This window comes from Symphalangus syndactylus, chromosome 22, assembly GCF_028878055.3.
Source record: "Symphalangus syndactylus isolate Jambi chromosome 22, NHGRI_mSymSyn1-v2.1_pri, whole genome shotgun sequence".
Lineage (NCBI taxonomy): Eukaryota > Metazoa > Chordata > Mammalia > Primates > Hylobatidae > Symphalangus > Symphalangus syndactylus.
The window spans coordinates 57583248-57608755 of record NC_072444.2 but is presented as its reverse complement, the minus strand read 5'-3'; the positions used below and the strand labels follow the sequence as shown (position 1 = coordinate 57608755).

Genomic DNA, 25508 nt, shown 5'->3' with positions numbered 1-25508 from the left:
TGATACTGATTTGATATTCTCACCAGTATGGCTAGATAAAATAAGACCACCCTTGTGGTACTTTTGCCTAATAATGATGGCAGCTTGTAATAATTGAACACCTACTAGAGGCCAGATGCTGTGATGTGCTTCACAGCTAGACCCTCGTTTAGTCCTTGCAATAGCCCTATAAGATAAGCAATAGTATCATGATTTTCTTTTAAGAAAGAGAGTAAATAGTTTCCCCATAGCCACACAGTAGGAGGCAGAGCCAGGATCTGAGTCTATAATTTGACTCCAAAGTCTGCCCCTAACTATCATACCATACTATACAGACAATCTGCAGCTTAGGGTAGTTCAACAGTATTTTTTAACTTTGTGATGGGGCCAAAATACACATTCAGTAGACACTGTACTGTGAGCACCCATACAACCATTCTGATGTTCATTTTCAGCACAGTATTCAATAAATTACATGAGATATTCAACAGTTTATTATAAAATAGGCTTTGTGTTAGATGACTTTGCCCAACGGTAGGCTAATGTAAGTGTAGGCTGGGCTGAGCTGTGATGTTCTGTGGGTTAGGTGTATTGAGTACATTTTCGCTGATTTTCCACTTACCATGGGTTTATCGGGATGTACTCCTGCCATAAGTTGAGGAGCATCTGTATTCCCATCTACCTCACCATAAGGTTGTGTTGATATTTACTCTCCTCTGAGCAAAGCCCTTGCTCAGAGCTGTCCCGCTTTTTCAGGAACACCAACTAAATACAAAATCGGCCTTGAAATGCCCTGGCTTGGGGGCTGTCATCCCTGGTCATCTCTGTCCTCGAAACAGCTACAGCAGCAGCAGTGAACTCTCTCTTTCAAGCACCTGTAGCGAGTACTCCAGTGGCTCCTCCTACACGTGGCACGATGGGAAGAACCTCAGGAAAAGGGTAAGGCACTGTGGCATCAGACTGAACCAGAAAAGAATCCTCTTCTAGTAGGATTTGGTCATGAAGGTGAAGGGCGGGTGGGAAGGGTAAGAAGGAAGCCACCATTTGCTGAGCACCTGCTCATGTATTATATTGACCTCCTTTCGTCAATGCCATAGCCTCATAAAACACTATTTGACTATAAATTGGAGGGCAGCATGGTGAGATGACAGAGACCACAACTTCAGTGTAGATAGGCATATTTCTACTTATATACATGCCAAGAGTTCCTTTACCAGGATTTTTAATAATTACTACTACTAGAATGACTCCCATCTGCACAGTGGACTTGCAGAGCTGGAGGTTCCTTCGTGCTTTGAGTAGACATCTTTGTACACTGATGTAAGGGAAATATTTGAAATAGCTGTTTTATCCATTCCCTAATGTTGGAGAAAAGGAAAGAGCACACGAGAATAGAAACCCCGGATCAGAGTATTTGGAGGTCATTTTTCTACCATTCGTATAAATTTAGTTCACGGTTTTAGCAGTGTAGAAACCAAGAAAAATCCAGAACTCCCAGGAGATATTGATGAGGGAGTAGCTTTGTCATCCTCTGAACAAGAACTCAGAAGATTTCAAGTTTGCATTTAGGGCTTATTCCCTTGGACTCAGACTTCCAATGCAAAGTATAGAGCCTACTGCATTATCAAAATTGCTCCCTCTAAGGAGTTGTTAGCCGCTCTGAATAATGATTGCTCCGAGCCTGGTTGGGAACAGACTGGAAAGATGGTCAGGGATGTTTCCTCGCTTTGTGAATTTCGCTGGCTCCCAGAGACCCTCGCTCTGCTCTTTTCACTTTCACACCTCTTTGTCTCTCTCCCTCTCAAAGGCTTTTCACTTTCTTTTATTTTTTGGCTGGAATTCTTCCAATTACAGTAGCTTTTGATGTTCTAAGGCAATCTCTCCCCTGAATGAGGAGAAAGAAAGTTCTTAAGGCACTTCATGGACACTCAGATGGCTCTTCTCTGGATCCTTAATAGGGCTCTGTCATGGTCATGGAGTACCAGTACACCTGTCATATCTCACAGTGAACGGTCTTGTTTCTCAGGGACCTAACAAGCCAGACCCAGATTCGTGAAGACATTTGAAATGTGTATTACTTAAGAAACTTCCTGCAGTTTCTTGCTTTGTGCTGAGTACTCATATAGTGTTAACTTACATAATAAACTTGTATCATATGACTTTGAATTTGAATATTAATGATATAACAATTTGAATAATAATGATTGATTATGCTTTTTGAGCTCACAAGTATGTTTTTTTAAATAATTGTGTAGAAACAGAAAGGAAGCCTGTATGAAATGCGCTAACCTGCCCTACAGAGGAATTTGGCTCTAATTGATGAGAAATTACCATATGCAGCACAGCCTTTTAAGAACTTCAGAAGCATTAGATCATGTAATGCTCCCAGTAGCCTATTAAGTAGGGTCTCCTATTCTCCCCATTTCACAGAAGAGGACACTGAGGTGCTAAGAAGTTAAGTAACTGGCCCAAGATGCCACAGGCAGTACATGGCAGAGCCAGGCTCCAGAAGGCTCCAGAACCCACATTCTTAATTGTTCTTTTACACTGGCCTTGTTGAATCAGCCTGAAACGTGGTGAGGTTGCTTCAATTATTGAGATCAGTTTGCTCCCATTAAGACCAAGACACCCTTTAGAAAAAAAAAAAAAAAAATATATATATATATATATATATATATATATATATATATATATATATATGTATAAGATTCTTGTCCAGTCAAGAAATGGAAGAGGACTGTGGACATTAAACACAGGCATGCACCTCAGCAACAGCATCTTTTAGTCAACCACACTGCTTCCCAAAAGCAACTCTCTTCCAACTTTCGCAGCAAAGGATGGATCTGCCTGTGGGAAATGCCAGCTCCTCCCCACCATCACTCCCACAGGGCATTCACGTGTCTCCTACCCCCAAGCTTCAAGATTGGCCTAGACTTTTCTCCAGTTGTTAAATAATATAACCTCCTATAGAGGACTGAAGCAGGAATGTGGCTAATCTCACCGGGCAGAGAGCCTGGGCCCTGGGAGGTTTGCAGCCGCTGGCTCTGGGGCAAGTTGCATTGCAGCACCAGGCAGGCTCCAGAATGGCAGAAAGGAGGCAAGGCAGAGGCTGAGCATGTCTTCTTGGGGGTCAAACAGATCCACATTTTTCAAGCTCCTGTGGGGTACTTTGGCCTGGTTTCTCTTATTTATTGGCAACATGACTATCAGGATCATGGAAATTCTTAGAAACTTACACTGTGGCAGCTCCTTTCTGGTGGAGCTATAATACCCAGATTCACTAATGGGATTTCTTCTGATTTCTAAAGGAGTTTGTAATGGTACAGGGAAGAGGAAGTGGGGCAGCATCACCGAATAGCATCTACTGCCAGCAACTTCTGACGGTGGAGAATTTCCTAAAGAAAATTTATAATTTGATTTGAAAACAAATAAATGTGTGCATTGTTGATAGCAAGAGTAATTTTCATGAAAATGCCTTAGATGTGAGCAAATGTTTACAGTGTACTAAGAAGCCCAGATTCAAATGGAAGTTTCTGACATTTTTTTCAACCACTGCACATAAGCGTGTGGGGCAGGGAGGAGACTGATGTAGCCAAAACTGGTATAGAGTGCATTTCTGAAACCCAGAGCCTTCTCTTGAAGCTCTTTACCATTAATCATATAGCCTTTTTTTTTTTTTTGAAATGGAGTCTCGCTCTGTCACCTGGGAAGGAGTGTAATGGTGCAATCTCAGCTCACTGCAACCTCTGCCTCCCAGGTTCAAGCGATTCTCCTGCCTCAGTCTCCTGAGTAGCTGGGATTACAGGCACTCACCAACACGCACAGCTAATTCTTGTATTTTTAGTAGAGATGGGGTTTCACCATATGGGTCAGGCTGGTCTCGAACTCCTGACCTCGTGATCCACCTGCCTCGGTCTCCCAAAGTCCTGGGATTACAGGTGTGAGCCACTGTGCCCGGCCCATATAGCCTTGTTAAGAAATCATTAGGTCAGCCCCCTAAAGTCTGCAAGTACCATTTAAGAAATAGTGTGGGGTAACCTGTGATCTCTATTATGACACTGACTAAAGTAAAGGGGAGAAGAGGGGCTAAGCTTGGCTTTATATATAGCATCAGTTAGGACTGCAGGCTCTGGGGCCAGACTGCCTGGGTTCATGTCCCCTCACGGCCACTTTTGAACTGAGTCGAAACCGACAGTACTGTAGAAAGAGCCTGAGAAACCAGAGTTCATACCTTTGCTCCAGCTCTTTCTGTGTGATCTCCAACAGACCTGACAATGAGTCTCTGTTGCCTGTTCTGAAGATGGAGTGAAAGCACTCTGTAAACGGCTGGTATACAGCAGAAGCTCAGTAAATGTTAGCTTTTTTTTTCCCCCTTCCATTTCTTATTAGCAATACTATGAAAAAAATATGAATATATAGAGCACAGCCTTTTCTCTATGTCGTTTCCCATACACTTTTCCAAAGCTGAGGCTGGCATTTGGGAAGGGTGACGGGCAGGAAATTGACCTTTCTAAATTTGGTAGGTGAATAATTACTATCAGGTTCTAACAGTGAATGCCCAGCTGCTGTGTGTGTGTGTGTGTGTGTGTGTGTGTATGTGTGTAGTAACTTAAGAAAATTTTCAGAGATATCTATTGTCTACCAAATAAAGTTGTGAAGTCACAGAACTATCAAATGTGAGCATAAAGATATGGACCAACTTACTTTTCCAGCTTTACCCTCTGCACCTCTCATAGACACTCTGCAATAAGGCCATATCATCTTCTAGTCATTCCCTCAATGTACCTTGAATGTACTTTCTGACTTAGGTCTTTCCCATCCCATTTCTCCCACCTAGAAATCATTTCCCCCACTTTTAACCTAAGGCAAACCTATCTGTCTTTCAAGAGCTAGGTAAGTTTAAAAGAAAAAATATATATACGTTTCCTATATGCCTTTCTCCAAATTGACCTGTCTGTGGCCTCCCTCCTCTGAATCTCCAGAGTACCTACAACATTTGCACTCCTCATTTTCTCCCTTGGCATACAGTTAGTTGTGGCCAATTCTCCTCTCCCCTTCTGGGATTTCTCCCTTGAAGACAGGGCCTTTACCTTCTGTTTCTTTAGATCACTGTGCTTCTTAGCACAGGACCTGGCAAAATCAATGTTTGCTGCATAGTTTGTGAATAAATTAATTCACTAATTAATGTGGGCATTTATATGTGAATACTTACCAACCGCTAGCACAAATTAAGTCCCATGATGGACTTTTCCTTTTATATATTTGTGATCTACATGGTTCAATCATTTCTGATGTCTACTTTTCTTTCCTAGCAATCATCACAAAACTGGGATAAAAGGCTAAGTATTGATTCTTCGCTCCCAAGTGGCTTTGCTAGTCCTACAAATGAACTACCTCCAACTCGTATCAAGGAAAGCCACATTTTGGAAGGGCTAAGAAAGCTACAGAAGCGAAAAGTGTTACTTGAACCCCCATCGGTGATAACCAAATGGGGTTATAAAGATTGCATGAACTCGAATGAAGGAATATATTCTCCTGGAATTAAAAGTAGCAGCCTCAAGGAGTATCCCCCCTGCAAAACAGCTGACCTGGGGAGCCCCTGCAAGGAACCCCACAAGACATTTGTTTATGACCTAGATTCCCACGATGATGCGGACGATGACTCCTCCACCTTAGCATTGCTCCAAGCAGTTCCAAACCAGAGCTGCAGGCCACATGGCAGTAAATTAACCCACAGTGTTTCTGACAGTCTGTTTGGCTGGGAGACAAACAGAAAACACTTTCTGGAAGGCACATCCTCAGTTTATCCCAGGGAAAGACCTGAAAAGCTGACAAGTTGTGCCAGCAGCTGTCCCTTAGAGATGAAGCTGTGCCCAAGTGTGCAGACGCCTCAGGTACAGAGGGAGAGGGGCCCACATGGCCAAGGCCATGGCCGCATGGCTCTCAACCTCCAGCTTTCAGACACTGATGACAATGAAACGCTCGATGAGCTGCACATAGAGAGCAGTGATGAGAAAAGTCCTTCAGATGTGTCATTGGCTGCCGACACCGATAAGTCCGTGGAGAACCTGGATGTCTTTGTGGGGTTTGGAAAATCTCTATGTGGGTCTCCTGATGAGGAGGAAAAACAAGTGCCCATCCCTTCAGAGACTAGGCCAAAGACGTTTAGTTTCATTAAGCAGCAAAGAGTTGTAAAAAGGACTTCTTCAGAAGAATGTGTGACTGTGATATTTGATGCGGAAGATGGTGAGCCCATTGAATTCAGCTCTCACCAAACTGGAGTTGTCACTGTTACCAGAAATGAAATTTCCATCAATTCAGCTCCTACTGGACCCAAGACAGAACATACTGAACTTTTACCTCAGGGAATTGCTTGTTTACAGCCACGAGCTGCTGCAAGAGACTATACTTTCTTTAAAAGGTCTGAAGAGGACACTGAGAAAAACATTCCAAAAGGTAATGTAGATAATGTTCCCAGGGTGTCCACTGAATCTTTCAGCTCCAGGACGGTGACACAAAATCCTCAGCAGCAAAAGCTGGTCAAACCAACACACGCTATATCATGCCAGAGTAATTCCAGGTCTTCGGCGCCCATGGGCATCTATCAAAAGCAAAATCTGACAAAAATACCTGCCAGGGGCAAGTCTTCACCTCAGAAATCAAAACTAATGGAGCCCAAAGCCTCCACACTACTCCCTTCATCTGGCCTGGTGACTCTTGAAAAATCACCAGCCTTAGCTCCTGGGAAACTCTCACGATTCACGAAGACTGAGAGCTCAGGGCCCCTCTTTGAATTACGACCAGATCCACACATTCCAAAACATCCCGCCCAACTTCTGCACAGCTCCAGGATGCCCAGCAGGAGGGACTGGGTCCAGTGCCCCAAGAATCAGACTCCAGGGTCACGGTCAAGGCCTGCCATTGAGTCTAGTGACAGTGGAGAGCCCCCCACGAGGGATGAACACTGTGGCTCTGGGCCAGAGGCAGGAGCGAAATCCCCTTCCCCTCCGCCCCCTCCAGGTAGGTCCATCTCCCTGCTGGCCAGGACCAGCTATGACTATTCACCAGCACCTTCATCCACCAAGTCCGAAACCAGGGTCCCCAGTGAAACAGCAAGGACCCCATTCAAATCGCCGCTGCTGAAGGGAACCTCTGCTCCAGTTATTTATTCTAATCCGGCCATGACAGAAGTGCAGAGGAAGAAATCTTCCGTGGCCTTCAAAAAGCCTATCTTCACTCACCCTATGCCCTCCCCAGAAGCAGTCATTCAAACCCGATGCTCTGCTCATGCCCCTTCCAGCTCCTTCACTGTAATGGCTCTGGGGCCTCCAAAAGTCTCTCCAAAGAGAGGTGTCCCTAAAACCTCTCCTCGCCAAACACTTGGGACCCCACAAATGGACACAGGATTACAGACTCCCAGGATTTCTCCTTCAACCCATGAGCCACTGGAAATGACATCCTCCAAAAGTGTATCTCCAGGGAGAAAAGGACAATTGAATGATAGCGCCTCCACACCCCCCAAGCGTTCCTTCTTAGGGGTGAACGAGTCACCATCATCTCAGGTCAGCAGTTCCTCATCGTCCTCATCACCCTCCAAAAGCCATAACAGCCCTCATGGTTGTCAAAGTGCTCATGAGAAAGGACTGAAAACTCGCCTTCCGGTGGGACTCAAAGTGCTCATGAAGTCTCCCCAGCTGCTCAGGAAAAGTTCCACCGTGCCAGGGAAACATGAAAAAGACAGTTTAAATGAAGCCTCCAAAAGTTCCGTGGCTGTGAACAAGTCTAAGCCAGAGGACTCCAAGAATCCAGCAAGCATGGACATCACAGCGGGTGAAAGAAATGTGACCATATCGGATTCACAAGCACAGGACAGTTTAGCTGATGGGCTTCCCCTGGAAACAGCACTACAAGAGTCATTGGAAAGTAGCATCCCTGGGAGTGATGGAAGGGATGGGGTAGATAATAGATCCATGAAAAGATCCCTTTCCTCCAGCAAACCACACCTAAAACCAGCTCTGGGCATGAATGGCGCCAAAGCCCGCAGCCAGAGCTTCAGTACGCACTCAGGAGACAAGCCTTCCACGCCCCCCATGGAAGGGCCAGGCAAAGTCCGAACTCAGATCATTACCAATACTGCCGAGAGAGGCAATTCTCTTACCCGGCAGAACTCTTCCACGGAAAGCTCTCCCAACAAGGCCCCTTCTGCTCCCGTGTTGGAGAGTCTCCCCAGTGCTGGGAGGCCCTTGGGGCACCCCTCCTCCAGGCAGGGCTCCCTGGGGATCTCAGGCAGCTTCAGCAGTCAGCATGGGAGCCCAAGTAAGTTGCCTTTGAGGATCCCTCCAAAGTCTGAGGGACTCCTCATCCCACCTGGAAAGGAAGACCAGCAGGCCTTCACCCCGGGAGAGTGCCCCAATGCCAATGTGGCTATACTTGCGGAAGCAGGCAGTGACTGCCACAGGTGCCCACCCACCCCAACAGACTGCCCTGAAGCCCCGCAGAGCCCAGGGAGGACTCAGTATCCAAGCACTTTTGAAACAAGCAGTACATCCAAGTTAGAAACTTCTGGAAGGCATCCAGATGCCTCTGCAACTGCGACTGATGCTGTGAGTTCAGAAGCCCCCCTCTCACCCACAATCGAAGAAAAGGTCATGTTGTGCATTCAGGAAAATGTGGAAAAGGGCCAAGTGCAAACAAAGCCCACCTCTGTGGAAGCAAAGCAGAAGCCTGGGCCTTCTTTTGCCAGCTGGTTTGGTTTTCGGAGGAGTAGACTTCCAGCTCTGAGTAGCAGGAAAATGGACATCTCCAAAACCAAAGTAGAAAAGAAAGATGCAAAAGTCTTGGGGTTTGGAAACAGACAACTAAAATCAGAAAGAAAAAAAGAGAAAAAGAAGCCTGAACTACAGTGTGAGACAGAAAATGAGCTTATCAAGGACACCAACTCAGCAGATAATCCAGATGGCGGTTTACAAAGCAAAAATAATCGGAGAACACCACAAGACATTTACAACCAACTGAAGATTGAACCAAGGAATAGACACAGCACTGTTGCATGTTCAATGAAAGACACCTTCATGACGGAACTCTTGAACAGGTAACTCACTGGAAAAGCAGGTAGCAATGTAGAGGGGTCCCTCCACCACCTTAAAAAGAGTTGTTTGCTTCCTGTGCATTAAAGGCCAGTCAAGCATGTTTTTTCATAGAAGCAGAAATGAATAGTAGCAGTCTTTTATACATTAGCCAGAATTTAAACAATGAAATAAAAGTTAGCAATAAAATGATCATTTAGTCCATGTTACTTTGTTAACCAAACCAATGGTCTTTGAAATTAAAGAATGGTAAGTTTTATCAGGGTTGATAGCAATTCCACCTACACTAGGAGCTATGCATGTACCCAGATGGCGTGAAATGGAAGAAAATTATACGTACGTTTTAAAGCATGCCGATTTCATTGATTATACCTAGCAAACATATATTTGGAAACTTTCCAGAAATAATTATATTTCTTGCCGCTCTTAAGCTAAAAATGTAGTTAATGATCACTCTTCCGTGGTTTTTATTTTGCCCCTCTCCACAAGAAATCACAAAAATAAAAAATACATTATGATGTTGTCAAATCTAAATCGACATGCTACTAGAATATTTGAAGATTTGATCAAGGCCCATGAGAAACCCTTATCCCTCAAAGGTTTAAAGACAAAGAGCTGCAAAGAGGTTCCTTTAAATCTTAAAAAGATTGGGAAAAGGAGAGTGATTGAAGAAGGAGCAAGGTAACTTATCAGAGGAATCACTTTCTACCTGCAGAGTTGATAAGAAAGCTGCTCCACAGACAGAAAGTGGATCAAGTAATGCTTCCTGCAGGAATGTGTTAAAGGGCAGTTCTCAGGGCTCCTGTCTCATCGGCAGCTCTATCAGCATTCAAGGGAACCACAAGAAAATCATGAAAATCAAAGCCGATATGGAAGTACCGAAAGACTCCCTGGTAAGTGCTCCACCATCCTGGGATCAAGTGCTACAATGTGAGATGTTCTGGCGGGGGTCTTTCTACCGTTTGCTAATGAAAGTGTATGGGTAAGAGATTGCAATTGGGGGAAAGAGAAGGTCAGTGAAAACGGATTTGTAAAAAGAGAGAGAAATCCTGGTGACACCTGCAGCAGAGAGTTGGCAGCTGGACGTTGAGTGGGCCTGGCTCTCAGGAAATGCTGCTTTTCCCAGCTGTTTTCAGAACGATGAGTATAACCAGTGAGTCCAGGCAAATGATGCCACCGGGATCGTCTTCAAATTACACCATGGGGCCGGGAATTTGCTCTGATGATTATTTCTAACATCACCAGCAACCAAAAAGGAACGAACATGATTTTAAAAATAAAAGTGCTAAACAATTTAAGAGAGTATTGCCTATTTTGAAGATTTGATTTAAGCATTGTTCATGTTTTATGAAAGTTGTATGTACCAATTCATGCAACTTAGACAGGCTGTTAAGACTAAGAAATCTTTTTTGGAACTTGGCTCCCTATCATTTAGCCTATTGTGAGGTCTGGAACTCCGGGAGTAGACTTCTTTTTAAAAATTAAAAAATAAGGCCAGGCGCAGTGGCTCACGCCTGTAATCCCAGCACTTTGTGAGGCCGAGGCGGGCGGATCACAAGGTCAGGAGATCGAGACCATCCTGGCTAACCCGGTGAAACCCCGTCTCTACTAAAAATACAAAAAATTGGCTGGGCATGGTGGCAGGCGCCTGTAGTCCCAGCAACTTGGGAGGCTGAGGCAGGAGAATGGCGTGAACCCAGGAGGCGGAACTTGCAGTGAGTCAAGATTGTGCCATTGCACTCCAGCCTGGGTGACAGACTCCTTCTCAAAAAAAAAAAAAAAAATTAAAAAATAAATGAAAGAGTATTTTTATATTTTCCTGGGGTGTACTAGTTTCAGTTAATATTTTTGTTTTCAAATTACCTTAAATTGCACTTACTCTCTGTACATTCTTTATGTACTCGTGTGAATGATTTGATAGTATTCATTGTTCCTTTTGGCAAGTTCCAGAGCACTTAAACACAAAAAAATTCTCTTTACGGAATTACTATATCCATATCTTTTTGTACTCTAATAAAGAGATTATTAAAATATAGTACATACTACAATTTTCTGAGGGAAAACTTTAAATATTTCCCTGCATTATTTTCTGGAGTCGTTCAAGAGTAGAGAAGATTTTAAAGTGACCAAGGTTGTCATTATTAGTTATTAATTATTAGCTATAAATACATATTGATGTTTAGATTTCCTTCAAGTTTCACAGACCTTAATTTGAGAGAAATGGATGTTTAAATTTTTTTATTCAAATAGCTCTTGACTCTACAGAGCCATAGGTCTTTTTTACAAACTCTCCAAAATTGTAAGCAGATTATGTTCGTTGCAAAAGCTTTTTTTTTTTCTTTCCCCCATCCCATTTCTGCTCTTGGCTTCCGTGGTATCATCCCTTCTTTGAAAACATAGATGTCCCCTGCATTATAAAACCACAAATTATAAGCATATCTAAGGCTGCCCTTGTGGTGTCACTGAAAGGAGGAAGAGAGAATGAACGTGTGAAAATGTGCAATATGCTGGAAATTCAATCCAGCTGATGGAAAACTTTGATAGCCTGTCAGAGCCCCTTATCAGAGGCACTCAATTTAACTATGCCCCATTTAATATGGTCCTGACAGCCTAGGATATATCTTCACTGTACAGAAGTACCAACAAAACAAAAAGACTTTGTGTTTGGCTTTCACAATTTCATTTTGATTTTCTTATTACTTCCTAATGCTAAGGTTATTTGCCATGCTTTTCCTCTCTCATCTGCAGTCTTTCACAGGATCCTTTGGTCTTTCCAGGATATCTGTAAGAAACACTCTCATTATTTTCTGTGAAGTACAAAGACTCCCTAACGACCCCACATATACATAATCAATAGGGATATGATGATTTTTCCAGTAATCTGAAAGACAAATTAGTCATGCCGAGAAGCTTTTCCATACAGAGAAATGTTATTAACCTGGATAGTTGACCAGCTAGTCATTTTTTTAAATGTAAAATGCAATGCTTTTTGTTTCATCTCCGTAGTCATCAGCATGGATTGGGCTAAAATTACTAATTTCACGAGGGCCATTGCTATAGACTCCTTTGTGACTAGTACAAGAATAGGAGAGAAAGTCATTTATTATGTGTTATCAGCCTATACAGGAAGGAGATTAGATGCAAAATGAGATGTATTTTAACACCACAGCACATTGATGTGAATACCCATGAATCTTTTAAAATTCAGAGTTGAAGGGAATTTCCCCCCACTAGGGCTCAAGGTAAATTCACTGTCTGCTTATTTTAAAGTGTGTTGCAAAGAATTGTTTTCATAGCAGTAATTTTGGATGAAAGCAATGTCTATATGCAATGCATTACATATCACACTTTTTTTCTAAATAAAACCACTGTTTAAAACCTTATGACATACTATACCACCATCTTTTGTTCTTTACAAACTAAGATTATATATAGTTATGAGAGTCCTAAGGCATTTTTAGTATTCTAATATATAATAATAATAGATTATTTCCATACATATAACAAATCCACATGTGTAGTAAACCTCCACTTAGTTCACTAGTAACTGCATATTCATTTTTAGTATTGCTAGAAACATTCTAAAATATGTTTAAAAGTCCTATTAATGTTTGGCTGAATTAACTTTTTTTTCTTATTTCAGAGCCTTAATTAGAAGCTTATATCCCCATTTCTGCCATCGTTTATAGACCACTTAGCTCTAATTTTTGTGTAATTTAGACAAGGGCCGTGTTACTTGGTACTTTTATTTAAATTATATAAAATCATTATAAAATAGGGAAAAGGCATCTCCTAGAAAGACTGCTTTGGTATTAAGTCAGTAAGTCAGAAAGAGGTACACTATGCTTGCTACATGTTTCAAGTTCTTCCTTCCTGTAGATTTAGATAATTTTCTGAAATGAAAAGTCTCAAAGAAAGACAGCTCTAGGTTCCTATTTAACTATCACTGGACAAAAATAAAAATCATTAACAAAATTAATGAGATCATATACCTTCATCGTGAACCATTTTAATATGACTATTTTAGTATGAGTATTTTAATTTAAAGTATGGGTATTCTCTTCACCCAGTGTCACATAGTCTAAAAAAAATCACGTCTGCTAATAAAAAAGCATCAAATACTATCCCATTAAAATGGTACCATGGTGATAAAATGGCAGAAAATAGTATAATAATTACATAAATTGTTATCATCTTATTAAGTTCTGAGAAATGTTATAATTTTAACATCCTTAATTGAACAATTCTGTTCTAAATGGTATTTTGATGCTAATCAGAAGCATGCATATTTTGCCCTCCGCCTGCAAAGTTTTCTAAATGAGTAACTTTTCCAAAGGTTATGCCTTCCAGGAGTTTTCCCTCCCAGGATTATTTCCTGTCTCACTTATGCTCTTTTCCTTTTCAAATGAGCTTTGACATCAAAATGTTGGTTTCTTGGGAAGCCATTAGTGTTAGGGTGACTCAGGGAAGAAATATGTATAGAACTCTAAATGAAGGATGTTCTCAAATTTGGGTTTAATTATGAGATTATATCAATGGTGAATTGATATAAAATTGGGTTTAATTATGAAATTATGTCAATGATATCAATGGTGAATTATTTTCTCCCCTTTTCCCCCTGTGTCTCTTGTAAGCACATTTCTTCCTGCCCTTCCTAGGAACAGGGGTGAATAAAATAGAAGTGCAGTGATATTTAATTGTTGCCAGTTATAGACTGGTGTTTGGAGTAGTTCCTGACTAGAACTGCAGAGTCCCAAAAGATGGACAAGAGTTAGAGATGAATCATCAGGAGACACCCAAAGCACTGACAACTAACTTAAACCAAAAACGGCCTATAGTTTTTGCTTGTGAGTCACCTTCTACTTTTTACCAAATGGGAGATAACTGACATGGACTTGTTTCTGTTCCTGGGATGGCAACAATGACTGGGACATTTCTACATTTCCAACCGCCAGTCTTTTCTGACCCAAACACTTGCCAGACTTCTTGGTTTTGTGTTCACTCTCCCATTCGTTGCAGTGCTTTCCTGCATGGAGACTGTCCTACTTGTGCCTGTTTTTGGCAAATGCTTGACCTGGCAGCCCTCTTACTCCCAGGAAAACTCCCACAACTTCCCACCAACATCCAGCTCCTATGGGATCAAAAATGAAAATTAATTTAAATTTCATCCTATGAAAAATATAATTAGCAAGGGGAATCTGCTGCCAAGATAAATTATACCCCTCATTTCCATAGGCAAATGGATTTTTTTTAATTACTCATCACTTTGCATTGAAATCTATTTGTATGGATAATTAGAATTGACAAATATGTCACTCTAAAGCACTCTCCCACTTTCCATTTTCTTGCTGTTGCTTCATCCATTCCCTTCAAGTTCACAACTTCCTCCCTTGAGTCATCTGCCCCTCATGGGTCATCCAGCCCAGGAGAGCTGAAAGAGCCAGGGGACTTGTTCACCATCTCAGTTCCTCTCATAAGTCCCCAGAGGCCACATTTAGCATTTGCGGTTAAGCACATAAAGCCCTGGTATGCCTCTGGCAAGGAGCTGACAGGTAGGACTGTGCAGTAGCTTTTGTTTTCTTTCTTAAATATGGTAATTAGAGAAAGGAGGTGGAGAAGGGGCACAGAACAGGTGGGGAACAGTAGGGAAGGGAAGCAGAGAATTATACACACACACACACGAAAAATGTTTGCTACTCTTAAAATATAGTTTATGGATACTTGGAATATTGCCTTCATATCTAACTGGTAAACACTAAGAAAGAGTAGTTCTTTGGAAGGTCTGGAAAGGATAGCTGTAACAAGACAGGGCACTCTGAAAAATTGAATTATAGCAATGAATAGGAATCAGGAGTGCCTGTTCTATAACTGAAATTCTGTATGACTTTGAATAAATTATTAACCCTCTCTGAAGCTCCTTTTTCTTTATCTGTAAGATGAAAACTTTGTTCTAATTATTTGATTCTTTCATTTAGAATTTCACGGGCTGGCAGAGATGATGATTTACTCACAGTCCAACAGGTTTTGAGGGCACCCCTGCGAGTTTAAAATGTATAAATTTAGAAAAACCCAAAGGAAATACTATTTTACATTAGCAGGTGGGAGAAATATGGGACATATTGCCATAAGAGCTGATATGAAATTGAAAATGTTTTGTTTTCCTTGTGGTTCTATAAAAGAGGATAAAAGGCTCCCAGTGGATTATTAATGGAAACTGAGGTGTTGGGGGCCATTGGGTCACCTTGTCACAAACAGATCCCTGAGCAAAGAGAACCTTGGAAGGCAAATAAGTAGTACTTTGGTCTTTCTCATACACACAGTGTGTTTCCTCTCTGTCATCTGTAAATATATACTACTAGAACACCGTCAGTTAATGAAGCCCTTTTTTCCTGCCTTCTTTCATTCTCTGACTTTCTTCCTCTGGGGCTGCTAACCAACAGGGAAATGCCCACAGATTAGACAGCTGAAGGGGAAAGAAAGTGATGAAGCATGGCCTCTTGATACTGAATGCTTTACGATCTCTCCTTGCCAGTGTTAAGTTAGCCGTCTATATACTCTCTTGAGTTTGCCATCTCTGGCTATCAGCATGGTACAGATTAAGCACCAATTACATTCTAATATTGAAACTGCAGTCATAAAATGTAAATAATTGGTCTTATTCCATTAAGTATGAAAAATAGGAGGCAAAAAGTAGAAAGCTAAATCCAGCTCAAGGTCAGTATTCAGCCATACGACTTTCACATTGAGAGTGTAAAATAATAATTTCTTGGCATTCAACTCAAGCCCTGTAGCAAATCCACTGACAACCTCTAATGTACGTGCCTAAGCGGGACACCCATTGCATTGCACGTTATTATCATTGGCTGCCTAGGTGGCTGTCTGGAATGTATTTTAAAAGAGCTATGTAGGGCCATTACCTCTAGAACCCTAAGTTGTCTTGATACTGAGTCCAAGTCTACACAGGCATATTCAAGTGGAAAATTTGAGAATACCAAAGGTCCCCCCAGTAAACACAAATCTGGAGTCAGATTTGCTGTGTTTAAATCCCAGTGCCACCACTTTGACAATTACCTTCTCTGTTGCTTTGGGATGGGTCTTCATCTCTAAAATAAAGCTAACCATAGCACCTGCTTCATAGCACTGTTGTAAGGATTTTGAGATCTTACGTGCAAACAGCACCTGCCCAGTATGTAAGTGTTCACTGTTTCTATTGTGGTTGGTATTGCTGATGATGATATTACTTCTCCTGCTACTGGATTGGGAAGTAGGGGGCCTGGGCTTTCATGCCAGTGTTGCCACTTACTGCATTCGTGCCAACTTTAAGGAGACTTCCTGGACCTCAGAATTCTCGTCTGTAAAATACTGGGACTTTATTAAATTCTGTGTAGAATTCTATCTGATGCTGCCCAATCAAGCGCCTGGACCTTCCAACTGAAATATAAGAGGGAATGTTTTTGGCTCAAAAAAAAAAAATCTAGATAAATGACTCACTGCTCCAGTTCACTGATCATACATACATCATTGTCATCTCCTTTGATTATGGAAAGAATGGGAAAAAAATCATCTTCTTAAGTTACATTCCAGGAAAGAGCCAAGAGATCTAAGTGTATTTAAAGTATATATTTTTATTCCTATTAAAATAACTTGTAGTGGAAGTCACTGACTCTGGAGGAATTATACCTCCTTAGACTTTAATTTTTCCTAACAGCCCTGCGTTACTGATTTTATTAATTATTAACAAGCAAAGCTGTTATCTCTAAAATTTTGTGTAGAATTAGATACCCTGTAAATTCTCTCCTTCAGAAATGAGGTTATAGGTCTGAAAATAAGCTCTTATAATTAAAACTTGTAATAAAGCCAAATGATGGAGTGCGGAAAAGTGGAACAAAAAACATATATGTTATATGTATACATACATGCTCACACGTGTATATACATGCAAACACTCACACCTATGCCCACGTATTTGTTATAGAATGTACCATTACTCTGAGGATTGTGAAGGGATCTTTTTAATAAAACAAATAAGAACTTGCATCATTTTCTTCTTCCTGCAGGTGAAAGAGGCAAATGAAAATTTGCAAGAGGATGAAGACGATGCAGTTGCAGATTCTGTATTTCAGAGCCACATCATAGGTAAAAATTCACATATTTATATGTCTTTCACGGAGATTTATTCTAAATGTATCCTTCTTCCAGATATGGTACATTCTTAGAGACCATGTCCCTCTATCAAGACTGAGTCTAACTATTCACACATGGTTGCCATTATCTCCTTAGACATTGGACGTTACCATAAAATAAGTGGGTCAAAGCAGCACCTATGAGGAAAACACAGGTATTTGCAAAAGAATGCAAAGCAAACTGATGAGAAGTATTTGTCAATATGAAATGAAAGTGATACTGAGTAATCTAGTTTCCGTAATTGTCTCAAGAACACCTAGTGGTTAGAAGTGTGAGTGGTGGCTTTCTTAAATGAAATATTTTATAAATTGAGTGTTTTACACAAAGTAGCAAATATAGAATGAGAAAATACGGTTTGCCAAAACTCTCAACTCACTTTTTACATCATTTCTGTTAAAACTCAGAATATAGATAGTCATGTCTCTGAAATAAGTTCAGCTTGTCAGCCATGTCTTAAAACTGTGCATAACCTTGAAGGAACTCAAGTTCCCAGCACACAGGAACTTTGCTGACCTCTTTACAGCAACTGGGAGGTATCCAGTGATGGAGGGGTTGCCTGTGACTACATTCCTTGTCAAGAGATAGAAGAAGTGACACCTTTAGCTCCTCCAGGCCACCCTGGACACTTGAAGAAGCGGTTGTTCCTCAGGCTCTAAATATAGCCATGAATGTGAGCGTGCTGATTATTTAGCTTGACACAAGACACTGAAGCATCATGGAATCATTTCTGCAAGTCACATTTGGGTATAGGAGATAGTACTGAATACCGTGCTCCAGTATATGACGGCCTCACAGATCCCCAGTGTCTAATATAATCGGTATCCATTTCTCCTCTCCTTTCACTGGGAGCATCTTTAGCTGCCCACTCTCAGTCTCCCACTACTCGGCGCCATGTTGGCACACTTTGTGGCTGATTTTCTAGCATACTCAGCAGTCTTGTGCAAATGATAATTTATAGTTTGTCTGAGAGTTGTTGTACCCCTGTGGCTTAATGAGACTGGCATGCCATTATTATTCTTTTCATTCGTAATTGGGAATACAAAAGTCTTAACAAACAGCTGAAAGAGTGTAGTCTGAATAAGATTATTATTCCAAAAGGACATCCTTTATTATAGTTGTCAATGTAAAATGCTTAAATTGGTATCAGTTCTGCCTAGTCAGCTAATATTCGAGTTAAATATTGTTTAACAGCCTTCAAACATGACATTGTGCAAAGCCCTGCTGAGTCATCATTTTTCTATAATGAGGTGTTCTTGGGCCTGTGAAATAATATATATAAAGTTACAAGCTGAATTTTTTCTAAAAGAACTACAGGAATCTCTTCAAATATTTTTTTTAGTGGGTAGCAATTCTTTTTATCTGTGCTGCTTGATGCCATAGCCACCAGCCACATGTTGGCTATTTCAATTTAAATTAGTGAAGCAAGATAAAATTAAAAATTTACTTCCTCAGTAACAGTAGCCACATTTTGAATTTTCAGTGGCCCTGTCTTCTGTACAGTCATATGTTGCTTGGTGACAGGAATATGTCCTGAGAAATGTGTCATTCGGCAATTTCAACGTTGTGCGAGTATCAGAGTGTACTCACACAAACCTAGATGCTATAGCCTACTACACACCTAGGCTATTTGGTATAGCCTGTTGGTCCTAGGCTACAAGCCTGTACAGCATGTTACTGTACTGAATATTGCAGGCAATTATAACACAATGGTAAGTATTTGTCTATCTACCCAGAGCTAAACATAGAAAAGGTAAAGTTAAAAAAAATACGAGTATTGGCCGGGTGCAGTGGCTCACGCCTGTAATCCCAGCACTTTGGGAAGACAAGGCAGGTGGATGACAGGTCAGGAGATTGAGACCATTCTGGCTAACACGGTGAAACCCTGTCTCTAATACAAATACAAAAAAAAAAAAAAAAATTAGCCGGGCGTGGTGGCGGGTGCCTGTAGTCTCAGCTACTCAGGAGGCTGAGGCAGGAGAATGGCGTGAACCCATAAGGCGGAGCTTGCAGTGAGCCAAGATCGTGCCAATGCACTCCAGTCTGGGCGACAGAGCGAGACTCTATCTCAAAAAAAAAAAAATTAGCATCAAAGATAAACAACAATATACCTGTATAGGGCACTTATAGAACTGGAGGTTTCTCTGGGTAGGTCAGTTAGTGAGCGGTGAGTGAATGGACGGCCCAGGACATCACCTTACACTGCTGTAGACTTCATAAACACTGTACACTTAGGCTACACTAAATTTATTGGAAAAAATTTCTTCAATAATAAATTAACTTTAGCTTACTGTCACTTTTTTACTTTATAAACTTTTCAATTATTTTTTAAAGTTTTGACTCTGTGATAATACTTAGCTTAAAACAAACACATTGTAGAGCTGCACAAAAATATAATCTTTATATCCTTATTCTATAAGTTTTTCTCTATTAAAAATTCTTTTTTGCATTTTAAGTTTTTTGTTAAAAATGAAGACACAAACACACATATTAGCTAGGCCTCTGCAGGGTCAGAATCATCAATATCACTGTCTTCCACTTCCACATCTTCTCCCACTGGAAGATCTTCAGAAGCAATAACACACCTAGGACTGTCATTTCCTGTGATAACAGTGTCTTCTTCTGGATACCTCCTGAAGAATTTGCCTGAGGATATTAACTTTTTTTAATAAAAGGAAGGGGTACAGTCTAAAATAACAGTAAAAAGTATAGTATAGTAGTGCATACATAAACCAATGATAGTCGCTTATTATCATTATCAAATATTCTGTACTATACATCATTATATGTGCTAAATTTTTCTATGACTGGCAGCACATAGGTTTTTATACACCAGCATCACCACAAACACGTGAGTAATGGGTTACACTATGACATTACAATGGTTTAACAACGATGTCACTAGGCAATAGGAATTTTTCAGCTTCATTTTAATCTTAAGGGATCACCATTGTGTATGCAGTTCATCGCTGGCCAACACTTCATTTTGTGGTACATGACTGTATGTTCTATATCATAAATAGATCACATATATTCCTTCATCACACAAACATATGTGTTCTTTATGAAGGTTTCCTTCATCAGTATTCTGTTGGATAGTGCTGCGTTAGATTACTCTAATGGAAGTACATTTGAACCATATTTTTGATAGGTAGTTGACTTGGTGTTCAGATCATTGCAGATGTATTTCTTCAAAGTGGTGGAGGACCATATGAATAAGCTACTGTTGGCCACAAGTAAATGACAACAAAAAAGCCTGACAAGCCATTACATAAATAATACGGTTATTATTTATGTTATAATATTATTATATATATAATATTATATATATAACAATATATACTATATACTATATTATTATATATACTATATATTATTATATGTTATATATTATATATTATATATATTATATATAATATATAGTGTATATATAATATATAATAATGTATGTTATATATTATATATTATATATAATATATAGTGTATATATAATATATAATAACGTATATGATATATCATATACGTTATTATATATAACGTATATTATATATCATATACGTTATATATAATAACGTATATGATATATAATAATGTATATTATATATAATTATATATGATATATAATAATGTATATTATATATAATTATATATGATATATAATAATGTATATTATATATAATTATATATGATATATAATAATGTATATTATATATCATTATATATGATATATAATAATGTATATTATATATCATTATATATGATATATAATAATGTATATTATATATCATTATATATGATATATAATAATGTATATTATATATAATTATATATGATATATAATAATGTATATTATATATAATTATATATGATATATAATAATGTATATTATATATAATTATATATGATATATAGTAATATATAATATAATAATATAATATATTATATAAAATATATTTTATTATATATATGTATTATAATATATAATATATACAATTCGTAATATATAGTATTTATATTAGTTATTAATAAAATCATCGTATAGAATTAAAAGACTGGAGGAAGGCAAACATTAAAGAGGTGTGTAGCAGCTCAACAGTGTCATCCAAAGCCCTTTATATACAGGTATCTTTTTCGGCCACATATTTGTATTGTAACAAGAACTCAGGCAAAGTTTTATCCATAGTTAAGAAGAACTCTTGGGATCTATAAGTTTGGGGCACTCGATACTGGTTTGAGCAAATTTGGGTTGGAGAAGAAAGGACAGGATCAAGCCTACTTCAGTGAACTGCACAAAAATCAGAATTTTGCCAGGGGAAAAAAGAGTTGTTTTGTAGTAGAACTCTACTTTTCAAAAGTAGTCTACATTAAGGCTAAGAATTGAGACAAAGCTATGTTAAGCCAAATAGAGGAGCCGATATTGGCTCATTGTATCTCTTTACTTGGCCATGATTACCATGCTAGCTTTTTGTCCTCATGCCTGTGGCCTCTGATTGCAAATTGGCTCCCACCACTCTAGTCATTTGCCTTTAAGACAAAAGTATAAGGAAGGCTAAAAACTTCACTAGAGTTCCCCCATAGACTCTATCTAATGGATCATTGATGAGAAAAGAATGATACAGCCAATCCTAGCCACAAAGGATGCTGGGAAAGTTTGCATGTTGCTTTCGAGCCTCCATTGCATGAAGTAGCAGGGAAAAGAGGGCTGAGCATGTCTCCCAGGCTAGCCAGTCAATAGGCGCTCCACAGACCTTCTAAAAAGTCCCTCCATTTTAAGACTGAATGAGACTCCACAAAGTCAAATGGTTGTTTATCTTAATTCCACAAGAATGGCTGAGAATATATATACTTTGCACCCTAATAATACCATTGTTCTTCATGTTGTCTAACCTAAGTGTTGTCACTTGTTCTTGCAGTATTTTATAACCATAATATGTTTCCAGTAACAGCAACTGTGCAAATCTAAATGTCTTGTTCTTCTAACCAATATTAACTAATGTCTTTGACAGAGAACAATCAAGAAAGTTGTGAATCTGAATGTTTGCATTTCTGTGGTTAAGAGTAATCACATTAGTTTAATCAAAATGTATGAGTTGATTACAAGAGAAGACATTGTTAACTTGGCCAGGCACAGTGGCTGATCTCTGTAATCCCAGCACTTTGGGAGGCTGAGGCAGCAGAATTGCTTGAACCCAGGAGTTTAAGACCAGCCTGAGCAACATAGTGAGATCCCATCTCTACTAAAAATTTTTTAAAAATTAGTCAGGTATGGTGGCATGTGTCTGTAGTCCCAGCTACTCAGGAGGCTGAAGCAGGAGAATTGCTTGAGCCTGGGAGGTCAAGGGTGCAGAAAGCCATGATTACACCACTGCACTCCAGCCCAGGTGACAGAGCAAGACCCTGCCTCAAAAAGAAAAAAAAAAGATATTATTAACTAAACCTGCTGTATATTGAAATTCAAGATTCATGCTTAAGTAAAATAAAGCAACTACATTTTTTTCTTTAAAATTGCCCTCATAAATGTCAGACTAAACAAAGCAAATGGCTAGCCTAGCCTAATAGAAATATTAACACCAATGATCACAAACGCTGTATTTCTAATTATTCTTTCCTGTTACCTAACTATAATGCATTTACCCTATGTATTACACTAATTGTCTACTAGAGTTAACAATTAGTAGGAATTCAAATACCATTCATTGTCTTGTATTGAAAACATCAGCCAGTGATAATAAAAATTAATTCCCTAGGAGGAAACAGGGGATTTGTAAAATCTTATAAAGAGGAGAAAATGTCCTTCAAGGAATTTGGTGAAGAATATTATTGAAGCAGAACCCAATAGGATTCACACAAAAAAATTGAATCCTATTGGGATTGTGTGGTAGGTGTTCATGAAGTAAAAGATGCATGTTATTTACCACCAACTTAAAAGAGTTGAACAATCTTCCCAGTAGTCTAAAGGGCATAGGCCACAGTGCCCCCTGGTTGAATGAGATCTGATTACCCTGCCCCATTGTCTGGATGTACTCCTAGTCTCTTCTGCAGGAGCCAAAAGGGTTCCTACTGCCAGAGTGTAGCGTGACAGAGGACATGGTCTAACCCTGATGCTCTAACTTTCCTTGGATAGCTCTGTGAAGTTGCCTGTGATGTGCTCTTCTCCCTACTCGAGAAACTGATACTGGCTCCAAAGCATCCTGCCACCCCAATCTGTTGTCCTTCCTCCATTCTTCCCCAGAGGGGGCTCTCCTGTCTGCAGCTAACGTATCATGCAGATGGACAATTGGTGCTCAGTAAATACCTTTGAGTAACTTAACACCATAAACCAGTTTATTTCCATTTTTCCAGTTCATTTCTTTATTCCTTATCCTCTCCTAGACTTTCGCTAGCTAATGTGGTAAACGAACTCACATCCGTGTGGTTACGGATTATACAGGTACCTTTTTCGGCCACATATTTGTATTGTAACAAGAACTCAGGCAAAGTTTTATTCATAGTTAAGAAGAACTCAGGCCAGGCGCGGTGGCTCACGCCTGTAATCCAAGCACTTTGGGAGACCGAGGCGGGCAGATAACCTGAGGTCAGGAGTTCGAGACCAGCCTGAGCAACAGGGAGAAACCCCGTCTCTACTAAAAATACAAAATTAGCCAGGCGTGATGGTGCATGCCTGTAATTCCAGGTACTCTGGAGGCTGAGGCAGGAGAATCGCTTGAATCTGGGAGGCGGAGGTTGCGGTGAGCCGGGATTGGACCATTGCACTCCAGCCTGGGCAACAAGAGCAAAACTCTGTCTCAAAAAAAGAAGAAAAAAGGAAGAATAAGATCTCTTGGGATCTATAAGTTTGGGGCACTTGTTTGAGCAAATTTGGGTTGGAGAAGAAAGGACAAGATCAAGCCTAGTTCAGTGAACTGCACAAGAATCATTGCCAGGGGAAAAAAGAGTTGTTTTGTGGTAGAGCCCTACTTTTGAAAAGTAGCCTGCATTAAGGCTAAGAATTGAGACAAAGCTATGTTAAGCCAAATAGAGGAGGTTTGGAGCATCATGTATAATGGCCATTCTGGTAACACAGACATTGTTCTTATAAGCTTTTATCATCGAACCATAAAGCATCTAATCCACAGTAGTAATGTGCCCATCTGCAGTTAGGTAGAGACAGAAAGAATAAAAGAGTCATGTGATGTACAGTTGTTATTATCAAGGAATCTCTACACCACATTCAAATGAATGTCAGCAAATAAAGCACCTTCTTCACCCAGCAGAGGAGAGAATGCCTGGCCCAATGCCAGAATGTTGATAGCTGTGGTTGTTTCTCTGGTCAGGAAGGAGGGGAAGATCTCATAGGCTCTTGAATCAAGTGCTTCACTTCTATAGAGAGCAAGACCCAAGATCTAGGTGCTTATCAAAATGAAATGAACTCTGGGACCTACTTCATTGTATCAAGGCCTTAATAGAACATGTCTAACAGTAGTTATCCATATGTGGATCCAACCATCTGAATTCTCCAAACCACATTGATTTTTAAATCCGTGACTGAATTTTTCTAACTATTATTACCAGTAGAATTAGGTTCGGATGGGAGCAGAAGAAACTCTAAAGTGCCATGGTTTAAATAAGAATAGAAATTTCTTGCTGTCACTTATGAAAGCCCAGAGGAAAGTGGTCCAAGCTAATAGAGCAGTGCCAGACTCTCCTATCTTGTCCTTCTGCCTGGTTTACATTCCTTATGGTTTTTTTTTTTTTTTTTTTGAGACAGAATCTCATTTTTTTGCCAGGCTGGAGGGCAGTGGTGCGATCTCAGCTCACTGCAACCTCCGACACCCTGGTTCAAGCAATTCTGCCTCAGCCTCCCGAGTAGCTGGGATTACAGACACGCACCACCACACTCAGCTAATTTTTGTATTTTTAGTAGAGATGGGGTTTCACCATGTTGGCTAGGATGGTCTTGATCTCCTTACCTCTTGATCCACCCGCTTTGGCCTCCCAAAGTGCTGGGATTACAGCTGTGAGCCACCGTGCCCAGCCTACATTCCTCATGATTTTCATTCCCAAAGTTACCTCATGGTCTAGGATGATTGTTGGAAAACCACCCCTTATGTCCACTTTCCAAAAAGCAGGAGGATGATGAAGGACATGGCTTATCATTTTAAGAACACTTCCTAGCAGTTGCCCCGTCCTTTCTGCTAACATCCCACTGTCTAGTGCTTGGTCACATAGGATAGGAAACATTATTTGAGGAAGGTAGCCATATGTCCAGCAAAAAATAGAGGT

At 40.0% G+C, this 25508-nt stretch overlaps 1 protein-coding gene across 12 annotated transcripts in view; it reads left to right on the top strand.

Annotated features, from left to right (window-relative positions):
* The window catches only part of NCKAP5 (NCK associated protein 5), a 1005982-nt gene that overhangs the window by 887388 nt on the left and 93086 nt on the right, over positions 1-25508 (top strand). For all 12 annotated transcript variants that reach the window (XM_063630959.1, XM_055260746.2, XM_055260747.2 and 9 more), the window contains 4 exons: positions 736-918; positions 5292-9070; positions 9781-9958; positions 17123-17201. In XM_063630959.1, coding sequence (XP_063487029.1) covers positions 736-918; positions 5292-9070; positions 9781-9958; positions 17123-17201 — 4219 coding nt within the window. The remainder of the gene's footprint in view (positions 1-735; positions 919-5291; positions 9071-9780; positions 9959-17122; positions 17202-25508) is intronic.